This window comes from Solanum tuberosum, unplaced genomic scaffold (assembly GCF_000226075.1).
Source record: "Solanum tuberosum cultivar DM 1-3 516 R44 unplaced genomic scaffold, SolTub_3.0 scf00345, whole genome shotgun sequence".
Taxonomy (NCBI): Eukaryota; Viridiplantae; Streptophyta; class Magnoliopsida; order Solanales; family Solanaceae; genus Solanum; species Solanum tuberosum.
The window spans coordinates 359,901-380,354 of NW_006239264.1; the positions used below are offsets into that span (position 1 = coordinate 359,901).

General features: G+C 34.5%; 3 protein-coding genes across 6 annotated transcripts; 1 reads left to right on the forward strand and 2 right to left on the reverse strand.

The window, feature by feature from the left end:
• Window positions 1–216: 216 nt before the first annotated feature.
• Window positions 217–5,843, reverse strand: LOC102583355 (E3 ubiquitin-protein ligase RHF2A). Of its 3 annotated transcripts, XR_001475236.1 has the most exons (10): window positions 5,704–5,843; window positions 4,907–5,038; window positions 4,780–4,826; window positions 3,753–3,815; window positions 3,547–3,655; window positions 3,059–3,453; window positions 2,572–2,679; window positions 2,119–2,458; window positions 1,503–1,633; window positions 217–585 (listed from the first exon to the last, which is right to left on the reverse strand). XR_001475236.1 is itself a non-coding variant. In XM_006361053.2 (9 exons), the coding sequence occupies exons 2-8, from the start codon at window positions 5,036–5,038 to the stop codon at window positions 2,152–2,154; spliced, it is 1,161 nt and encodes a 386-aa protein (XP_006361115.1). In that variant the 5' UTR covers window positions 5,704–5,842; the 3' UTR covers window positions 217–585; window positions 2,119–2,151. The 3 variants fall into 3 exon arrangements, 2 of the variants coding, with proteins under 2 accessions (XP_006361115.1, XP_015170611.1); XM_006361053.2 differs by lacking the exon at window positions 1,503–1,633 and having other exon boundaries at window positions 5,704–5,842; XM_015315125.1 differs by lacking the exon at window positions 217–585 and having other exon boundaries at window positions 1,381–1,633.
• A 2,221-nt stretch (window positions 5,844–8,064) lies between these two features.
• LOC107063350 (uncharacterized) lies at window positions 8,065–8,508 on the forward strand. The gene has a single exon (XM_015315116.1). It carries the CDS (start codon window positions 8,065–8,067, stop codon window positions 8,506–8,508), a length of 444 nt encoding a protein of 147 aa, XP_015170602.1.
• Window positions 8,509–9,467: 959 nt separating this feature from the next.
• LOC102583678 (outer envelope protein 61) lies at window positions 9,468–18,442 on the reverse strand. 2 transcript variants are annotated; one of them, XM_006361055.2, is made up of 12 exons: window positions 18,351–18,442; window positions 18,021–18,191; window positions 17,255–17,485; window positions 16,450–16,506; window positions 16,233–16,361; window positions 15,638–15,715; window positions 15,480–15,550; window positions 15,293–15,336; window positions 14,993–15,200; window positions 13,122–13,683; window positions 10,624–10,767; window positions 9,468–9,938 (listed from the first exon to the last, which is right to left on the reverse strand). In XM_006361055.2, exons 2-12 carry the CDS (start codon window positions 18,114–18,116, stop codon window positions 9,792–9,794), a joined length of 1,767 nt encoding a protein of 588 aa, XP_006361117.1. In that variant the 5' UTR covers window positions 18,117–18,191; window positions 18,351–18,442; the 3' UTR covers window positions 9,468–9,791. The 2 variants fall into 2 exon arrangements, with proteins under 2 accessions (XP_006361117.1, XP_006361116.1); XM_006361054.2 differs by having other exon boundaries at window positions 18,021–18,429.
• Window positions 18,443–20,454: the final 2,012 nt, after the last annotated feature.

Here is a 20,454-nt window from a genome sequence, read left to right on the forward strand (position 1 = left end):
AAGTTAGACACCACTAGACTGGCCTTCCGTTTCATCTCTGTTTTTTTTTTTGGTGTGTGTGGCCACTTGCAGGCCAATACACAACTCTGAATAAAAACATAGCAAGAGAAAGAATGAAACCATTAAAAGGCATTGATAAGGTAAAGTTCTAGTGCCTATAATGCTATGAGGACTACTTATACGATCATAAATCATACAACTAAACAATATAGAAGGCACCAGGAAAATGTCTAATCAATATACAAATTCAACGTTTACTCAAAATTGACGTCTGTTAAAGATGAACATGTCGTGCAACTGAATCCCAAGAAAACCTTGGTCAAGTAACTGTCCAGCAATGTCTATGAAGATTACAAAGGAGGGTTTCATGTAAGATTAAAGAGAACAGCTGAAGTCATCAGTACTACTACCCAGAATGGGTCAATTTACATCTATATAATCATACATATACACGGTTTGGACAAAATGATGACATCCATCCCTCTATATCTTAACATTCAGTGTTGCACTTCAACGGATTAGTGTTTCCCCACACGTCCAATAAGATGCACACCATATATCATCGATGCTGGCAAGAGTATCCACCTGCAGAAAGACAAATTCATTGTAATAGATAGGTAGTGTTGTTTATCAAGAAGACACAACCAGAAACTATATTAGAATGAATGGAATTGCAAGAAAATTGCAGATAATTTTGGTCCTAGACACCGTCCTTCCAAACAGCCAAGAGAGAGATAAAGAGGAAGAAGAAGATGAAGAAGAAGAAGAAGAATCTGGTTTGTATCAAATAGTACTAAAAGGAAATCATGGGAAGACACATAAATGTCTATCTGTGGTATTTGTAAGACCACTTCTAATGGGACTTGATATTGGTCACTGGTCAGAACAAATTATTCGTCTAGATGGAAATGTTTGACAAGTTCTTCATGATGGTGAAACTAACAAAGCTTTGGAGACTCTAGAATTTTAGCTTAGCATTTATCAGTCTGCCTTATCAGCTTATCCATGAACTATCTGGTCACAGCAATTCACTACAAAAGTATGAACTTCATTTTGAAGTTCATCATAGGAGCAGTTCTGCACATTACTATTATTCCTAGCATACAAATGAAGTAGTTTAGCCAAAGCTTCTTAGAAGTTTAAAATATTCCATGATATAGTGATGGGGAATTCCAGGACTTAACATATGGAGGAGTCCAGAATCAAGCATGTGTACCCAAGGGTGGCCTAGTGGTCGATTCAAAGGCATGATAACCATCTTAGTTGCGCGGACTCTTCACTTTTGATGCCGCACCCATCTTGGATTCTTCAAAAATACACTACTTTTGGCGAATCCGACACGCACCCGTTGACATTTTTGAAGAGTCCGAGCAACATAGATAACCATGACGTCTCAGGTTTAAATCCCAGTGAAAATAAAACAGTAGGTGATTTTTCCTCTCTGTCCAAGCCTTGATCGACAAAGTTACCTAGTACTTGTGCTGGTAGGAGGTAGCACGTACCCCATGGAATAAGTCGAGGTGCGCATAAGATGGCTGGGTACACCACTGTAATCAAAAGAAAATACTCTAGCTTCTGTTCCAAGCCTCCCACTGCACTTCTATTCCAAAAATTACAAGTTCTGTTGGTGCATCTGAAATACACAAAGATAAGGATAGAAGTTTATCCTGAATATAGCAATGGTTTCTTTCTATGGATATTGACCAAAATATACATCTCATAACAGAGACATTTTCTAGTCATGTGGATATGCCAGAAAGCAGCAGAAGCCATATGACAATTAAGGCAGTCAATGTGCTCAATGGTATACTGCTATAGGCTATAGCAACTTGCTTCGACACAACAAAGGGTTTTTGTGTCAATGTGACTAATGTGTATGCATTTGAAATTTAAGGAGCAGCTCCTATCATCATATCTCTAGGTGCTAAGTGCCAAACTCATTGGAGACCACAAAAGCCATCAGCATGTAGTATCCATGGAAAAAAAAAAACTTCCATTTTTTCTTACTGTTCTCCCACTTCGTTTTATTTCTGTTTTCTGTTTCTTTTTTTCTTGTTTGAGTTTGGAGTAGGGTGGAGAGACAAAAGTAATTGTAAATCTTAGAAGAAGACAAGTTACCTTGAAGAGAAAATGCTTCAACTCATATAAAACTTAGTTTGAACCAGAACTTGCAGCACATGGGGATTGCCTGTTATCCTCATTTATAGAATGAGTATCATCAGTCTCAGGAATATGCTGCTCAGCATGTCTGTCAGGTAAAGTACCGTCCAGTATATTTGATTCAGCAGAACTGGTTCTGCTATCTGTAGTTTCCAGATGGTCCATCATGTGTGATACAGTGGCAACAGCTGCCCTCATTTCATTCCTAGGTTCAGGAACATTGTCTGATGTTGAACTGTTGCGAGAGAAAAATCTCTCCTTCCAACCCCTTGAATTCTTGGTTAAAGATTCTTTGCATCTGGAAAACAACGATCAAAGCAAGTAAATAAGACTTGCAAACAATTAAAATTTTCCGATGTTTAAGAAGTTACCTGAACAATGAGAAAAGATGATATTAGAGTTTCCACGTACCTCATTGACATTGCACTAAACCGAGACTTCATAGAATCTGAAAAAGACTGAAAATCTGATGGTCCGGCTCTGTCTTGATTGTTAGGAGAAGATTGAGAAGGATTCCTCCTACAATACGGTAACTCAATAATAAGCACAAATAAGAGAATAGAGTGGACTCATTTGTCCTTTATTTTCCCCTTCTTCCCCTTTTTCTTAAAATTAAATATTTATGATATGTCGAGTCTTTGCTCACGCACTCTTCATTCATGGTGATTGGGAATTAAGAGGCATAAGATAGCCATCAAAAAGGGGAAAAATACACGAGAAGGCCTTTTTGTTGTGCCCCAACTCATAAGGGTGAGGGTGGCGGCTTTCTTGTGGTAGTAATTACGAACTCATTCCATTTTGGAGGATCCAGTCCCATGAATATAATATGCAACTCATCTACGGCAACATAAAAGAGGAAGCCATCAAAACTCTGGACAAATCTGACAAACAAAATTACCTATTATGTGACGAAGTTCCAAGTTGATTAACAGCAGCATTTGATCCTGACCCAGAGGCAGAAACCTCATCAGCTTGAAAAGAAGGAGGTTGAGAAAGTAGTTGTCCCGAACCTTCTCCAACAGCAATAATCTGAGAATCCTGACCAGAAACCGAGACTTCAGGAGTGGGTTCACCCCCACTCCTCTGGTTAGAAGATGAAGCAGGAACAGCAGCAGCAGCAGGAGCATTTGGATGAGTTGAAAACACCAGATACTGGGGACGACCTTGAGCTGAGGACCTACCTCGCTGACCTTCTCTTCTAGCAATGTGGCGTGCCCTTCCCATGGCAGCGGCAGCAGCTAAGTGTTGAATGATACGCTCTTCAAGCTCAGAGTCAGTCGCACTTACCGGTAACTGTGAAAGAAATGTGCCACAAGATTTTGTCACAAAATGGGCCATAAACAGCTTATAAGAAGAAAAAATTGTGTTGACTTAAAAAATGCTAACATGCTGCAACTCAAAATCTCCTAAAGTTGGATGGTGGAAGATTGTGGTGTTTCTAGGAGGATTCATCCTGATGTTCCTCTCGTGCTCTACTGCATCCAACAATTCCTGGCTGTAAGAGAAGCACATTTATCAATAAGCCTTTGAAGGAGGACTTGGGAAGATCATGGAGTGATAAGCAAGTGGCTGATTTGAGAATAAAATAGAACCTGTTAGGGTCTTTCAAGCTGAGAGGTTGCCAACACATGGGGCACTGGGAGCTTCTTTGACACCTACAACACATGCATTCAAAATTATCAGGATACTCGCTATGAAATAAAGCTCTATGCATGCCTTTTTGACACAGTTTGCAGCACATACAATCAAGATCCAAAGCTCATAATCTTTCAAATGATTATCTTCCATGACAATTTCTAAAGAACACAACTTTGTTCCAAATAAGAAGTACGAAATCAAATGCTCCAATGTTGTCTTTATCTAATTTTAATAACAAAATAGCAAATTTAATCATGATTCAATCAATTAACACAACTTGCATTTAACCTTCCAAACGGATTCAATGGTAATAGAAGATTTTGGTGATTCAAGAAGTGACTTTTCATTATGTTGTTCACTCTTTTACTATTCCAGACAGAAACAGCAAGAAACCAACAGTAAGAACAACTCCCTCCTCCTGCTGACTGGGCAGTCGGTAAAAAGATCAGATGAGATGAAACACCAAAAATCATGGAAGAAACTACGGATGTCACACCCTTTTCTGAGTCATCAATTACGACTACGTTCCACTATAGTCACAATCACTGAGCAACATCAAGCACTATGTATTTATGGTGTGTTACTTATCAGAAAGAATCACAATGCTGAAATCAAAATGACCACCTTCCTCTTACATCTTCAAGCAAACTGTTCAATAGGAGCACATAATCCTCCAACAAAACCATGTAATCCAAAAGTTGGGCAACAGAGTAATATATCAGATACAAAGGGAAAATCCAAAGGCCCTATCTAGCTTATATGTTCCCACCAGAGGCACTCCATGGAGAATCCTAATTTTACACAAGAAAGCCTTAAACTCATCTTTACGGCATTAGAGGAACAAAGGCCCTAAGGCAGCCATCAAAATCCACAAAATGTCATCTTTTGGGGAAGTCATAAAAGGTGTTATGCATCAGAAAGATAAGTGAAAGAACACTTAAGACATGAGACATCTAATTAATAGAGAACGGTTTCACTCACCATTCTAGAATACACTGAAGATGGAACTCATGCTTGCAGCCTGTCACCTGCAAGTTGAAAGATAATATTACTCCACGATGAAGCACTACTGTTCACGTTAATACCGGATAATGTGAAGAATACATACTGTAGAAGGATCACTATCAGAAAATTCTTCAAGACATATGCTGCAAGCATCATCGCAGGCATCCTGAATTCCACCTTCCACAAATGCTGCAGCCGAAGTCAAAATATCCTCAGACATCTTGCCCTCCTCCATCTGTCGAAAGATAAAACCTTTCAAACATTACTCTATTTTAATAAAGAAACCAAGAAAACAACAAGCATTCTAACTTCTAATCCCATACGCAAAGTTAGAAAATCTAAAGAAAACCCTCAACACCAAATTGTCTGCTTTTTACTTACACTGGTAATATGGCTACTACATTGCAAGTGAAAATCAAATGCTACATAGAGACAATACAATGTCTCACTAGAGTTAAGTTTCTTTCCCGTTAGATTTCCAATTTTTTTTTATCTTGGATTAAAAATTCATAACTGATTAATACACCTCCAACAACATCTCAGAGAAAAACCCCAAGATTCCATTTTTATCAAACAAACTTTATAGAATAACATCTCAAACTCATCACCAGTACTAAGAAGAGCCACCCCACCCCCAAATATCACCACACAATCTAACACCATCTTTAAAATTAAAATAATCAACATATATCAAATATCAAAATCTTCATTTAATTATCCCTTTCCAAAAAAAAAAAAAAAGTAACCCACATCAGAGAAACGCAAATTCAATCATCTGAACTAGAAAAGGGGGGAAAGGGAAAAGAAAACAAGAACCCAGTACTCCAATTAGTAAAAAGAAGCTAAATTTCAAACACCCATTAAATTAAAATTGATCAACTTAACAAAACAAAGATTTACCTCAAAGAAGCTTCAACTAATAGGGAGGATCAAACAAAAAACTGATCAGATGAATTTGGGTTTTTTGAGAGGCAACCACAGAAAGGAAAAGCGAGGAAGACTTTGAACTTTCCCTTTGATTATGTATCATTTATTTTTTATAATAGAAATATATTTATTTATACTTTCTTTTTCTTAGTTTCTTTAATATTTATTGAGTACTTTTTTGGCGTGATGAATCAAACTGAGCTTTATTTCTCAACATGTGGCTTTAGTTCACTTACCCCTCCTACTATATATAATTGAATATAAATAAATATTTTAAGCTGAAAATCTTTTAGAAGTTTGTAAAACTCATATTTATATTTTAGCTCTATTTTATTTTCTATTAAGATTAGTGTTAAATTTTGTAAATTTGAATATTAAGATGTGCTATAAAATTTATGTATAAATTGGAGAAAACACAAGTGGCCCAATTTCGAATATCAAAAGTTAGGTATTTAAAAAAAGATTTAAGACAACAAATCTTGTATCAAGAAGTGAATTTTCTTAACATCAAATTAAAAAATCAAAGTTATTGCCTGATGCTTGGCTATCAAAGCGAACAAGCAAAATGAACTATTTACTCTATAAAATACTTATTTTTTAAAAATAATATTAAAAAGTTAATTAATTATATTTAAATGTTATAAATTAATAATAAATACTTATTTCATTCATTTATATTTGTCATTCGACTTGACACTAAAATATTATGCAATAAATTTTTTTAATAATATTCTAATTAATATTGCCTTCGTCCCAACTTATATAGCATCTTTGGATTTCAAGATTCAAATAAATTTATATCCGTAAATTTTTTATATATCTTTTACTCCATTTGTCCAATAATAGTCATCAACTATTGACTTGACATAGAAATTAAGAAGCAGTAAATATAGAGATAATTTTATCAAATCACCCCTATTAGTTACTCCCTCCGTCCCTTTTTATATGTAATTCTTTTCTATAAATAGTTGGTCGATAATGTTATTTTTCGAGAGTCAAAAAGTTTAAGTTTGACCGAAAATTTGCCTACGAAATCTTCATTTTTAAAAAAATGAAATTTATATATTTGTAAATTATGTAAAGGATAATATAAGTCACAATAATTGACACTCTCAAATATTTAAAAGTTATATGAAAAATTTACGATCAAAATTAGATTTGTTTGAATCTCGAGATACAAAATATAACACATAAACTGAGACGGATGGAATATTTAATAGCAATGGTAAAATAAACACAAAATAGTTAATTATTCATTAATTTTATAAACTGGACAAGTGTTGTTGGATATCTCAAAAAAATATAATGGACAAGTAAAGATAGATGGAATGAGTAATTATTTTGAATTTAGTTATTGGACTTATAGTGTCTTTTACATAGTTTACAAATATAAAATTTTATTTCAAAATGATTGAAGATTTCATAAATAAATTTTTGATCAATTTAACTTTTAGAAAATGAAAAATAACACATAAATTGAGATAAATAATATGAGAAGGAGTAAGTATGAAAAATAAAAGAAAATTGCAATTGGACAGTCAAAGGAGAGGAATGGATATCATAAATTCAGCCGAAATATGAATCAGAGCCGTGTTTTGAATGTGTCCATTCCCTATGCATGCTGACGCGGCATCACTTGTCTCTTTCTTCTACTCCTATTTCATAAATAAAATTATGCAGAAAAACACAGCAATAATTGAACAATAATTCGAATTTAGTCTAATCCTAATATGATACGTATTAAACATCGAATGAGACACCAATAAAAAAATATATCATTTTTGTTATATCCAGAAAAATACCAATTTTATCACTAAAGTATAGTATTCAAAATGTTAAGAACTATAACTACCTCAGACACGAAATGTAAAAAAGAAATTATAAGTTGTATGACTATTAATATCTTGCTAAAAATAAAAAATTAAACCTTTTAATGTTAAATTGTTTTACATAGAAATCTACGTAATATTTTTTCGAAGAAAATAAAAGGAAGATATATACTAAAATGATTAAATAAATTACATTTTATACTCCATTTATTATTTTGTTTTTAATAAACGTGAAAAAAAGAAGAAGCTAAATCAACACACGGTTCTGTTTCTTTCAAGTATAAATAGCCTCTCCCACTATCTTACGTCTCTAGCTAGATTTTTTTCAGTTTCCGTAAAATCGATGATTTTCTAAGTTCACTTGACTGAACAGGTTTTGTCTTTTATAAAGGCCGAATTCATTTCCGAAAAGTTTGATTTGAGTTTCATGATTATCTGTTGCAGTTACGATAACTGACTGTGAATTGTTTAATCTCCGACGAGTAATTTCGTGAAATTGGAGACAATGAAGGAGGAGGAAAAAGAGAAACGGAGTTGCAGCACTCATAAACGGATAGGGGAGGTAGCTGGGGGCACAGCGGCGGAGTGTGCAATGGTATGCTGTTGTTGTCCATGGACGGTGATGCATTTATTGGTACTAGCGGTGTACAAAGTTCCGACGGGACTATGCCGGAATATATGGAGGAAGAAGAAGCGGGAGAGGCTTTTGAGGAAGAAGAAGAAAGAGGAGGATTCATGGAAATCGATGAAGAATAATAAAAATGTTTACCTTGGTGCCTATGATGAAGACGACGGCGATCGGGAGAAATTTGACGGTGAAGACGACGACGGAGTACAAGAAGCCGCCGATTTTGAAACGGAGATGTGGGACCGGTTCTATGGAGCTGGGTTTTGGAGGACCCTATCTCAGAGAGAGGAGGACTTAACATGGCATAATCAAAATAAGTAAGGACTTAAAATGCAATTATAATTATAATTAAGAAGAAAAAAAAGGTGAAAGAGACAGAAATTGAAGATTAATGGATTTGTATATTGTGTATTTTGCCCAAAAAATAGTTGGGTAGAGTAAAAATTCATCGAACACGATTATTACGTGGACACGCCGTTGATTTTTTCTTTCTTATTATAAAAAAATCTCTCTTTTTAGAGAAGTAATGAGACTTGGTCCATGTGACCTTCACAATGCTACATTTGTATATATTTTATTTCTTTATTTGCTTATTGCTGCAAGTAAGATGAATGTGACCGTTTCAAAACGAGAATCTATCAAAAATACTCTCTCCGTTCCAATTTATGTGACTAACTTTTTTTTTAGTCCGTTTCAAAAAGAATGACACATTTTTATATTAAATAATAATTTAACTATATAATATCTATTTTACCTTTAATGAAATGATTTACAGCCACACAAATTTATATCATTCATTTTGGATCACAAGTTTTAAAAGTCTTCAAAAAAATTTTAAATTTCGTATCGAATTAAAATACCTCACATAAAATGGAATAGAAGGAGTACTATTTTTAAAGATGAGATCTACCTACACCAGAAGATTGTTATTTGTGAAATTACACGGATTATATTGATCCTCCTAACTCCTACTCTGTGAGACTTAGCAGGTGAATTTCCCTGTCATTCTTATCACCACATTGAGTAGTTTTTTTTTTTTTTTTGACCTTACATGAGCTGCTTTATATCAAGATTCGATCATATGCTTATTTCAACATGTAAATTGTCGTTATATACTCTTTAACACTCGAACAAAGACAAATATAACGGCCCTACTAATGCAGTTGCCATTATTAGTTCACTACATTTACAAATGTCCATATTCTATATTTGTTTAAGTTACTAAAAATGTTGGGAACATTTCACCAGACAGGACAAATATAAATCACAGACAAAAAAAGGAACTACTAATTTTTTGTAATATGAATTATACCTCAGTCAGTAAGTTCATGATTTCTGAATTTGTAAAGGGTAAAGTCTTGCCAAAACTTCATCTAGAAATGGTGGGTTCTACCGCGAAACAACGAACTAAATAATTTGTCAAGTTGCAGATACATCTACAAACACCCAAATAAAGAAAGAAAAAAAACGTAATATAACGAAAGTAACTGGTGTCATCTTCAACCAACGGTTTACCCACTGATATCCCCATTTCAAGTGCATTACAACAAGGATTCCAAACTCTACTCAACTCTTTATGCTAATATTTGGCTAGCATGTCAAGTCTAGCTCCCGATGAAGCCCAGCTTGTGAAGGATGACTGCTAAAAGTAGCACAAGTATAGCCAAGATCATGCCAGGTTTTCCTAAGAGCCAATTTTTTGTCTTCTTCGCACCTTCAACTCCTCTTTGAATTCTATCAGCCCACTTCATCTGCAATATTCGGAAAAAATATAGATTTACCGTGTGTAACAGTGAAGTGTATAATACACAAGACAACGGTTAGAAAAGATGGTTAAAATAATTACAAAACCCAGAAAATAATTAGGTGATAGAAATTTCTCAAGAGCTCAAGCCCTACTGCTCAAGTGGTTCTCGTGGTTACATATTCTATTTATATTGTAACAAGACGCTAGAAGACGTGTTAGAAGTAAACATCACCATGGCTATAGCAAATGTTTGGAACTTAGCTATAACAGCCAATGTTTATTTCATTAAAGAATCCAATTTGCAAATGCCAAATTACGACAAAACCTCATAATCCAAAGCATGATGCTCGACACATTCCCATCTAGAGAGGATAAAAATATACACCCACTATAAAGTTGAAAAGACAAAGCGCCACTTCACTCAGATGTGCTCCCCTTTAAAGTGATAAGATCTTGATCTTTCTCCTATGACTTCTCAAGGCTCAATGACCATTTAGTTTTTTTGGACCAGACACGAGAGATTACGGGTTTTTCATAAATTGGGAAAATAAGTATCGGTTCTAAGTGAAGGCGCATTACAAGTGCCAATCACGTGAATCACAATGATACAAAACAACTTAATGAGGAAAGTACACATCTTCTTTAAAGAGAAACAGAGAAAAGGGGGATAGGACATTTTGATTAATTACCATCTTTTCCAAGTCATCTGGTGACAAAGATGACATTGCCTGTTGAGCTTTCTCTGCATCTGCCTGACTGAGCTTCACCCCAAATTGTTCACTCATGTTAGACATCATCTCTGGACTCATATTTTTAATCATTGAAGAGAACATCTGTCAATTTGATGAAACCACGTGTCAAGGAGTAAATCAATGAGAACCCAGATACATCAGCATAAAGCAGGTATAGGCACGTATAACACAGTAGTAATTGAAGGCAGAGCCTCTGTAAAAGCTTGTAAGCAAATAAATACAAAGGACAGAGAAGTTTAACCCCCCCATATTGGTAATTATTAGAAAAGTAGACAGTTTTATCGGGAAGTTCACAACACAAGGCAATTATTCTAGAAAAAGAATATACAAGAAATAAAACAAGAGAGGATTGCTGACAGAATAGGATCCAAAACAGGGTAATTAGCTAATATGCTTACAGCACATATCGTGAAGATCTTTCATCACTCGACTCATGCTGTCATCAATGTATGTGCTTTTATACATATTTTTTTACTCATCCATCTCTCTTTCCTCTATGAGGGAACACTACTCAATGAGACAATGTAGTGAGCTCGCCCCAAACAAAAAGGAATAAGTTTCTAATTTCCGAAATCGTCTTTAGCTAAACCTATAGAATTCCACTTATTATTTTTATTTTCCTCACAATTTATAATGCATTTAGGGGACAAAGAACAGAAACTCTTCGCTGACTGTGGCTCACAACCGGTACTGGTGCAGTGAGGTATTCCAGTTGAGATTCCCTAACTTTGATGATCTAAGTTGCTTAGACTCGGGTGTGGGTGTCCAATATGGGTGCGGATCTAGAGGTTGGATCATTCATGACTTAATTTTTAAGATTCCGGGATATGGATCCATATATGAAAACGGGTGCGGGGATTCGCCTAAAAATAATTAAAATATCTAAAAATAGAGTTATAAATACATTATGAGTTATTATTTTTTGAAACTAATACATTATGAGATATTATGTGGAGAACTTGATGAGAATCCTTGAAGGAGATTAAAGGAAAAGGAGTGACATAGAAATTTCTATACAAAAGGTATGTCATTTTCTTCACTTCACCTTAGCTTTTGTATTGATTACAGAAATCATTCAAACTGTCCAGACATCCCCATCGATGTTGGTCAAAGTACCCAAAATCGGTGACCAAATCAGGCACGGATCTCACACCCACACCCATGTCGTGTCAACACGGGTGCGGCACCAAAAGTGAAGAGTCCGAGAAACTTAGTTGATGATCATCTCATCGTATATCTAAACCAGTAAGACATCAAAGTCCAATGTATGCATTTATTTCTACCCGGAAATAGAGGAAAATAGAAAGATATGGACGTTCAATCAAGATTTCTATGTGGCAATTCAATCATATACGACCCAACAAGGCTGCTTGTATTTATTATTTGAGGACGGGCATCTATGGCTATGGCGCTTGCTTCCAGTTCAAATTTCAATCATCCTTGCAAGCGTACTTACATTATTGGAGCAACAAGAGCTAATGGAGGAGAACACCCTGAGAGAGCAAGTCAATCTGTTTGCCAGGTAGTTCCATTAAATGTGATGATAGCATTCAGTTTGGGATTTGGTGTTCATCTAAAGTAAACAAATATATTGTAGGGAAGCAATGTTGAGATGGTTCAGGCATGTGAAGAGAAGATGCACAGACGCGCTGGTGTTGAGGTGTGAGAAGATAGCTTTGGTGGGTTTTAGGAGGGGTAAAGGTAGGCTGAAGAAGTATTGAGGAGAGGTGATTAGACAGGACATGATGCAATGTCAATTGGCTGAGGACATGACCTTAAATAGAAGGTTATGGAGGACAAAAATTAGGTTAGAAGGTTAATAGGTAGTTGTGCATTGTCTAGCTTCTCATCTAACACCCGTATTAGTAGTACTACTCTTGTAGATTATTGTTCTTCGATTTTTGTTACTATCTGTTGTTTTTTGTGCTTCAATTATCTTAGTATTCAGTTGTAGTTACTATTCATTTTTCCTGCTTCCTTTATTATTTGTCATGGACGATTCAATTCCATATTTCTTTTTCGATCTACTTTGATATGTTGTTGGTCTATCAGAAACAACCTCTTTACCTCCCAAGGTAGGGGTTCTGCGCACATTCTACCTTCCCAGATCCCACTTGTGAAATTACACTGGTATGTTGTTGTTTCTCTTTCAGATATGGACAATTCAAAGTGGAATGGTATCTTAAAACAAAGAAAGTAAGAAATAATGATTTGGTTAGTGGAGGAACTAGGGTATTTTACAAATTTAACTCAGGATTTTTTGAGTTAGCAGTGTGAACACTAGGGAAATATAATTGGATCTTTATTAGTGGTATAGGCAATACAAAAATACATACCATTACCAAGAAAATAATAAAGCCCCTAATATGCATCAAATATCAAAATACAGAACAGAGGACAAATACTATTTCCACAATAAAGGACTGAAGTAAAACCTGTCTCATGGCTGGATCTTTCATTCGGTTTCTCATTTCTTCTTGCAGATCAACATTTGAACTTGATAAGCTTGAGTAAGAACCATTATTTAAATTAGAAAACCCTTGTGATGAAGTGCTTGCACTTGTACTGTCATCCACTTTAAAATTTTCCCTAGTGTCACGAGGTTTTGACTGCTGACCTGACCCATTAGAATCAATAGTTGTTGCAGCTGATACTGGACTTTTCTCTTTTAATGAAGATGCCATTGTAAACATCTTTTGCATTTCTTCTGGAGACATCTTGCCCATCATATCAGTTGCCATTTTCAGCATGTCGGGTGTCACATTTGGAGGAACTGAGCCAGGGCCTAAGTTATCTGAGGAACCTTTTTTAAGAAAGGGATTTTCTCCTTGAAAGGAGGAAGCCAACTGGACCATTCTTTGTAGTTCTTCCGGTGACATCTTGCCAATAACATTGGAGGCTGTCTTTACCATTTCAGGAGGTATGCCTTCGGCATTTCCACCACTTAAGGCAGATAGAGTGTCTGGATCAGCGCGAGAAATAAAATTCTGGAAGGATCTACAACCATACAACAGAAATAAAAGTTGCATCATTATTGACTGAGTTCTGTTTAAACATCGAAAGACTGCAACATCGGTGAATACAATCTTATACAAGGAGAAGAAGAAAAAGAAAATGATTGCTAATAAAGAAGAAAGGACAACATGTAGAGAATAGGATTTCTCATGGGAAAGTGGATTCGATTATAAGTAATTATTTCAGCAGCACCAAGCAAAGGGAAGGTAGGACAATGGCAATATTAACACTGCAGTGCTGCACCTAGACGAGATTTAGAATATCTTACCACAGACCAATACCCTAGATGCCAGATTATGTTTATGCCGTACAACAACAACATACACAGTGGTTCTGAGGGTAGGATGTACGCATACTTACCCCTTCCTTTGTGGGGTAGAGAGGTTGTTTTTGAAGAGCCTCGGCTCAAAAGAAATGTCTTCGAAGCAGGATTGCAAGAAAAACATGACCACAAAATAACAAGATACAAAACAAATGAGGCAACAAACATTGAAGAATAAGAGACTACACAACAGTAAATGTTTATGCAATATGAAAATTAAATAAACCAGCGCATCTGATCACAGACAGTTATAGTAACCCTGTCTACAGTATAACGTTGCCATATATGCAATAACACTCATGCTAGATAAATAGAACATCCAAAAGATAAAGGACTATCTGTGCATGAAAAAGTTAAGAGAAAGAAGACATGCAATTTAAAGAAGTATATACTATATAATCAATAGGCATGATACATAAATATGCCCTTTAACTTGGCTTCAACTCAACATTTATGCCCTCCAACTTTGGGTGTGCACAAGTAGGCACTTAAACTTGAACAAAGTTGAATAAATAGACACACGCATCCTACATGACAATTTTCATCCTACGTGGTGTCCTATGTGTATTATGTCACATAAGACTCATGTCTCTACTTGTTCAACTTTATACAAGTTAAAGTGTCTACTTGTGCACACCCAAAGTTGGAAGGCATAGATGTGAAATGAGGCGAAGTTAAAGGGCACATTTATTGTATTATGTCTAATCAATAAGCTAAACCAATTCAGAGCTTGAAAGCAAAAGGGGTATGAAATTTGAGAGTACCAAATAGCACATATTTTTGTTACGGAAGAAATTTTTGCAACATCATGGTCATTATTATGTCATTCTTCAACTAAATGACCAGAACACAAGCAAAAGAAATTCCACATAAACAAAAGCAAACATAGGTTTAAAATATGGGAAAAAATCAGAAGTTTCTCGGGATATGTGAATACAAGGAATTAAACTTTGACATCAAGAAACAAACCTCATGGATTCGGGGTCATTTTTTAAAGCCTCCAAAGACTCTGAACTTGATAAGGGAGGCCCACCAAGAATTTCATTTTGACTCTTAGGAGGGCTGATCGATTCACGTGGTTGTGATGCAACACTTTTTGGAAATGAACTATCCACGGCTTCTGAAGACACTAATGGTTCTTCTTCAGTTATTTCTTCAATAACCAATCCTCCTCTACCTGATCGAGGAAGGAAAACTCAAGTTCAATAACATGGAAATTATTCTAAAGAAAATCCACATTCAGCTAAAATATGGATATGCACAACATACGTCTTGAAGCACCACCTTCCTTCACCAATCTTTCTTGTACACCCCTGAATCAGAAAAGAAAGATTCATTAGCATCTAAAACCTGATGCGCACTAGAATTTTAGCAAGGAGATCAATAAAGAAAAAGGAGAGGGATACCCCTTCAAACAAATATTTACCAGTAACTATGAAAGTGTAAACAAGAATACCTTAAGACATCAGCAATAGTGTCATCATCAGGCGAGACTTCAAGTGCTTTACTCAAATCAGACACTGCATCCTGTTCATGGTTTAAAAAAGAAATAAGAGAAGTGTTGGAACAAAACACAAACAATGAGAAAAGTCACAAGAGTCGACAAATACTCACTTCTAACTGTCCCAGCTCCTTATAAGCTTGACCCCTACGATAAAGAGCTTTGATATTCTTGTCGTCATATGTCAAAACCTGCACCAGCCATACATTATGTAACCACCATATTACTGCAGTTGAGATTCATATTCAAGCACGGCTCAATCTCTAAACTGAACTAACCTAAGACTTGAATGTCAAGTTTTCATTTGGCATAGGTTTTAACATGTACCAAAAAGTTGAATATTTAACTTTAATGAGTTGAAAACTTTCATGCTTGAGAATAAGTTTTTTTAAGAAGTTGTAACAAGAAGTGTAAACGTCGCCTCTTAAATCATGTACATATGTAATCACATCTTTCTTTTAAAAAGGTAAACATAATTTGAAATAGACCAGAAATAAAGTGGACAAATCATCTTGGGTTAGAGTAAACACCCCCTGCCCTTGGACAACTACAGAAACCTGCACATCAAAACACAAATATATAACAAGAGAGCACAATTGGAGACAGATGCACATGTTTCCCACCATGTTATGATAAAAATACAATATTAGTTAGAATCATTAAGCCTCAAACTTAGGCAAACTTAAAGCACTATCTATTACCCCATACCTCACTACCTTCCTTTATGCAGTCATCGTATTGTCCAGTTTTTAAGTAACATGACATCATGTTCAAGGAACAAGCCAATGAGATACTCCTGCCTTTCGCAGCAGGAATGCTTGACAGATTTTTCTTTGCCTGAAAATGAAAAGAAAAGTAATAATCAGAACAGTAACTTAAGTTTGTGTAGACACAAGCAAATCAAAAAGGAAAAGGTTAGGCTTACAAGCGAATATTTCTGCAGGGCCTCCTTAAACTTTCCCTGGTTGTGAAGATCATTTCCCTGTCATTTTGTACATAGAGATCCTCAAATAAGCTTATTTCCAAATAAGCCAAAGCATCCATCAAGTACCATAAACTCATTGTTTAGCATTGAAATTGAAATGCATAACAGATAATTTTATTGTAGTATCACAGAAACATTGCATACAAGACCAAAATCATAGCAACCGAAGGCAAGTATGTTGAAAAGAGCAACTGTTTAGTAATGATATACAATAACTGTTATAAATCAAGTCAGACCTTCAGCTTACAAGTCACAAGTTATTCATCTCATGTAGAGATAATAGAGACACTTCGCAAGGTAATTAACGAGTTGCATGACAGGAAGTTGTATGCACATGTACGAATTTTTAAAGTTCAAGCTGGTTTGGTACTACAGTTAATTAAAAAGATGTAAAATCCAGTTCACATGGTTAGTTAAAAAGTAACTCTCTTCTTAAGGATCATAAGAATGAACTCGTTAAGTTATTGATCTGGTTTACAGGTCAAAGTTCCCAGTAATTCTGTAGTTTACTATGTATTAGAACAAGGTTTTTATTACTTTTTAAAAGACAAGAGAGACAGAAACTATCACTTCTTAACCAATAATGTTAGGAGACATTCACTAAAAAGCCCCAATTCACAGATCTGGACCAGAACATCTCAGAGAACTAAGTGTGCAGCAAAAAAACGATATACACCAATTGAAGCCAACTGAGTGCAAAAATGGAATTACCGAGCATCTATCGGTGTATCACAAAATAAATTACCTGCTTCTTCAGGAACTCAGCTCCGCTAATTTCATATTTAACCTGAGCATCCATTTGGGCACTCATTGCTGCTATTTCTTCAGGTGACGCATTAGCCATTTTCTTACCAATCTCAGCCATATCCTCAGGACGGGTATGCTTCAACTGTTCTGCAGCAACCTTTAAGTCATCTGGCCTCATGTTTTTCATGCCTTCAGTAGCCATTCTCATTAAATCAGGATTAGACATCATCTGTAGATCAGCAGTGTGTCAGGACCAATAACGAATTAGTTATCCAAGTTCATTTCAGATTGTTAACTGATCCCAAGGTCACAAAATTAAGAGAAAAAATAAAAATGGAAGTCTGGCCAATGCCTGGTGATCAGGAACAAACACACAGGAGTTATACCCACTTCAGACCACTAACCCCAACTAATTTCTGTACTAAAGTTTGCACCTATTCCTTTTTCAGCAACGGTGGTGCCCGGAGTACCAATCATGTAACAAAATTCCTCTTTTCAGTAACCTATTGACTTACACCTTCGTTTCACATTCTTTTTCATTCGTAAATATCTATAGCTACAGCATAAGCTTATTAGCTGTAGAGTTGAAATGAAATTAAACTGGATCTATAGTTATACCCGCAATGATCCGCCATAACAAAATCCCCGCACCCTAATCACCAGACGAATTATATCTCAATAACCACAACTTGTTCAAGCAACCAATACGAAGAATTACAAATTCAAAATTGAGATTTAGCTAAAAGGCATGAAAAAATAGAAACCTGCTGCTGCATCCGAGCCAAATCAGCCGGGGACATGCGACTCATCTGCTCTTGCGCCATTCTGATCAATTCAGGATCCATCATTCCGTTAAACATTCTACCAAATACACAGTCGAATAATCTGATCTTCCCTTGAATTCTCAATTCAAAATCAGGCGAAATTGGATGAATCTGTAGGCAAAATCCGTCGATTTTTGAATCAAATTGAACGTAATTTTCAATCAGAAATATGTATATACGCGATTACGTTTGATAGCGATCTGTGGAACCGAAAAAAGGCGAGAGAAATGAAGAGGAATGGTCGTAATTGGTTGGATTTTGGACGCCTACCAGTAGAGAAATCGCAATTCGTAACGACAAAGGATCTTCCAAGTAATATTTTCCCTAGTGGAGAAGTAAAGTGAAAGCCCTCTAACTTTTATTTGTGACAATTTACTCCTCTATTAATTCTCTATCGGTGGTACTCATCCATTTTTTGAAACTGCTGTCTTTTTCTTTCTTTTTTTCCTTTTTTACTTAAATCTCCTACAATTCAAAAACAGTCTCTTATCTTCACAATAAGTTATTATTGTTGTTATATATAAATCTTCCTCAACTATAATTGAATTTTTATTATAAATATAATAGAAATACATATTTTATCGAGATTGAAAAATGATGTTTTCTAGCTTAGCAGGTAAAGATTTACCTTGTAGAAAAATTATTTATTCGAATCAACATTCATGTTTAATAAGTAGAATGTGAAATTATCTTGGATGAATCTTTTAAATGATTAACAATAGAAAGAATAAGTATGATTTTTAATATTTTGCTTATGTACAACTATAAAGTATCGAACATTTCATCAATTAAATTATAAATGTGCGACGTTATGTAACTACAGAGAATTATACAATATATTCAAACACTCTATTTATTAAAACATTATATTATAATATGATACATTATAAAATAATACGTAACAACCATCTAAACAAAGTGTTAAAGAAAATGAGTAGGGGTGTCAAAAATGAGCCCAACTATAGGTAATCCGCCCAAAATTTTAAGGGTTGGGCTCAAGATAATTTGAATTGGGTTCAATCCCAATTCGTTCAAGTCTTGACCCATTTTAAGAGAATCTTCAATTGAACCCAATTTAATCTCTAATTTTAACTTGTTTTAAGACTCCTTAGTTTGCATTGATGTAATGTATGTTTCTATATTAAAGGTATGAATTACTATCTAGTTTATATCTTTTATGGCTTATCTATCAATTTGTAACTTCTTTTTTTAAAAAAAATTCTTGAGTGAAAATTCAAAATGTGGTTATAAAACTTAAACAACAATATATTAAATTATTGAAATTAAGCGGGTCAAATTGGGTGAGTCAATACCCAATCCATTTTTAAGCTCATTTGAGCTCAAAGTAAACTTGAGCGGTTCACGAGCCAACCCAATTTATATTTTAACTCATTTTAATCCAACCTACTCATTTGACACCCCTAAAAATGACAATAATAATGTACAATTGGATAAACTGAAAAGAAAAATATTATTTCACGGATTTAATTCAACAATGGAATTTAGATTTATTTAACAGCTCATTTATGGCATATTTGATAATTACCACCGTACAATATGATGATATCATTTCCTTATCCAAATAAATGATTGCCGACTCATGTAATAATTTTTTAATACAAACTTACATATACACGACGTTTGTAATAACACCAAAATAATATGATAAATCATATTGACTTTTGTTTTGGCCTATATATGCTCATAATATAAATTGGTCGGGTATTTAGGATAGACTTTTTATTTGATGATATGGTTTGTTCTTAGATACTAATTGAATTTATAAAATTATTAAATTTTAACCGTTTGATCAGAAAAGGCCAGAATCAAGAATATAATTTCTATTTTTTTTTAAGTACAAAGAATATAAAATTTTATGAACTAAAAATATTTTTTTTATTCCTCATAAACTGATAACCATCATGTGCTTAAACTAATATATTTGTAAGATGATATATGTTGTATTGTTTTTTTTAATTAATTTGTTGTATTGTTTAAATTGCAGACCGAAGATAAAATAAAAAGGTAAGTATTATTATTGCGGTCTTGAATAATTTTAGAAAATGCTTGCTTATCAATCGCAATCCCATATATTGAAAAAATACATGATTGATAGTAATTGTTGTTAGAAAAGTTATTATTGAATATGCTATTATTAGTAAGAAATTGAAGATAGTAAACAATTTTATTCGATAATAAAAATATTGTTGATGTGATTTGAAAATGAGGACTACTTCATAGGAGATAGAAGTCGTATTTCAAGGCCTTTAAAATTTCTTAAGCATTTGAATCATGTCTATTTTATATATATATTCCTAGATATTTAAAATAACTCATAATTTAGCTAAATTTTCTTTTTCTTAGTAATTTTTTT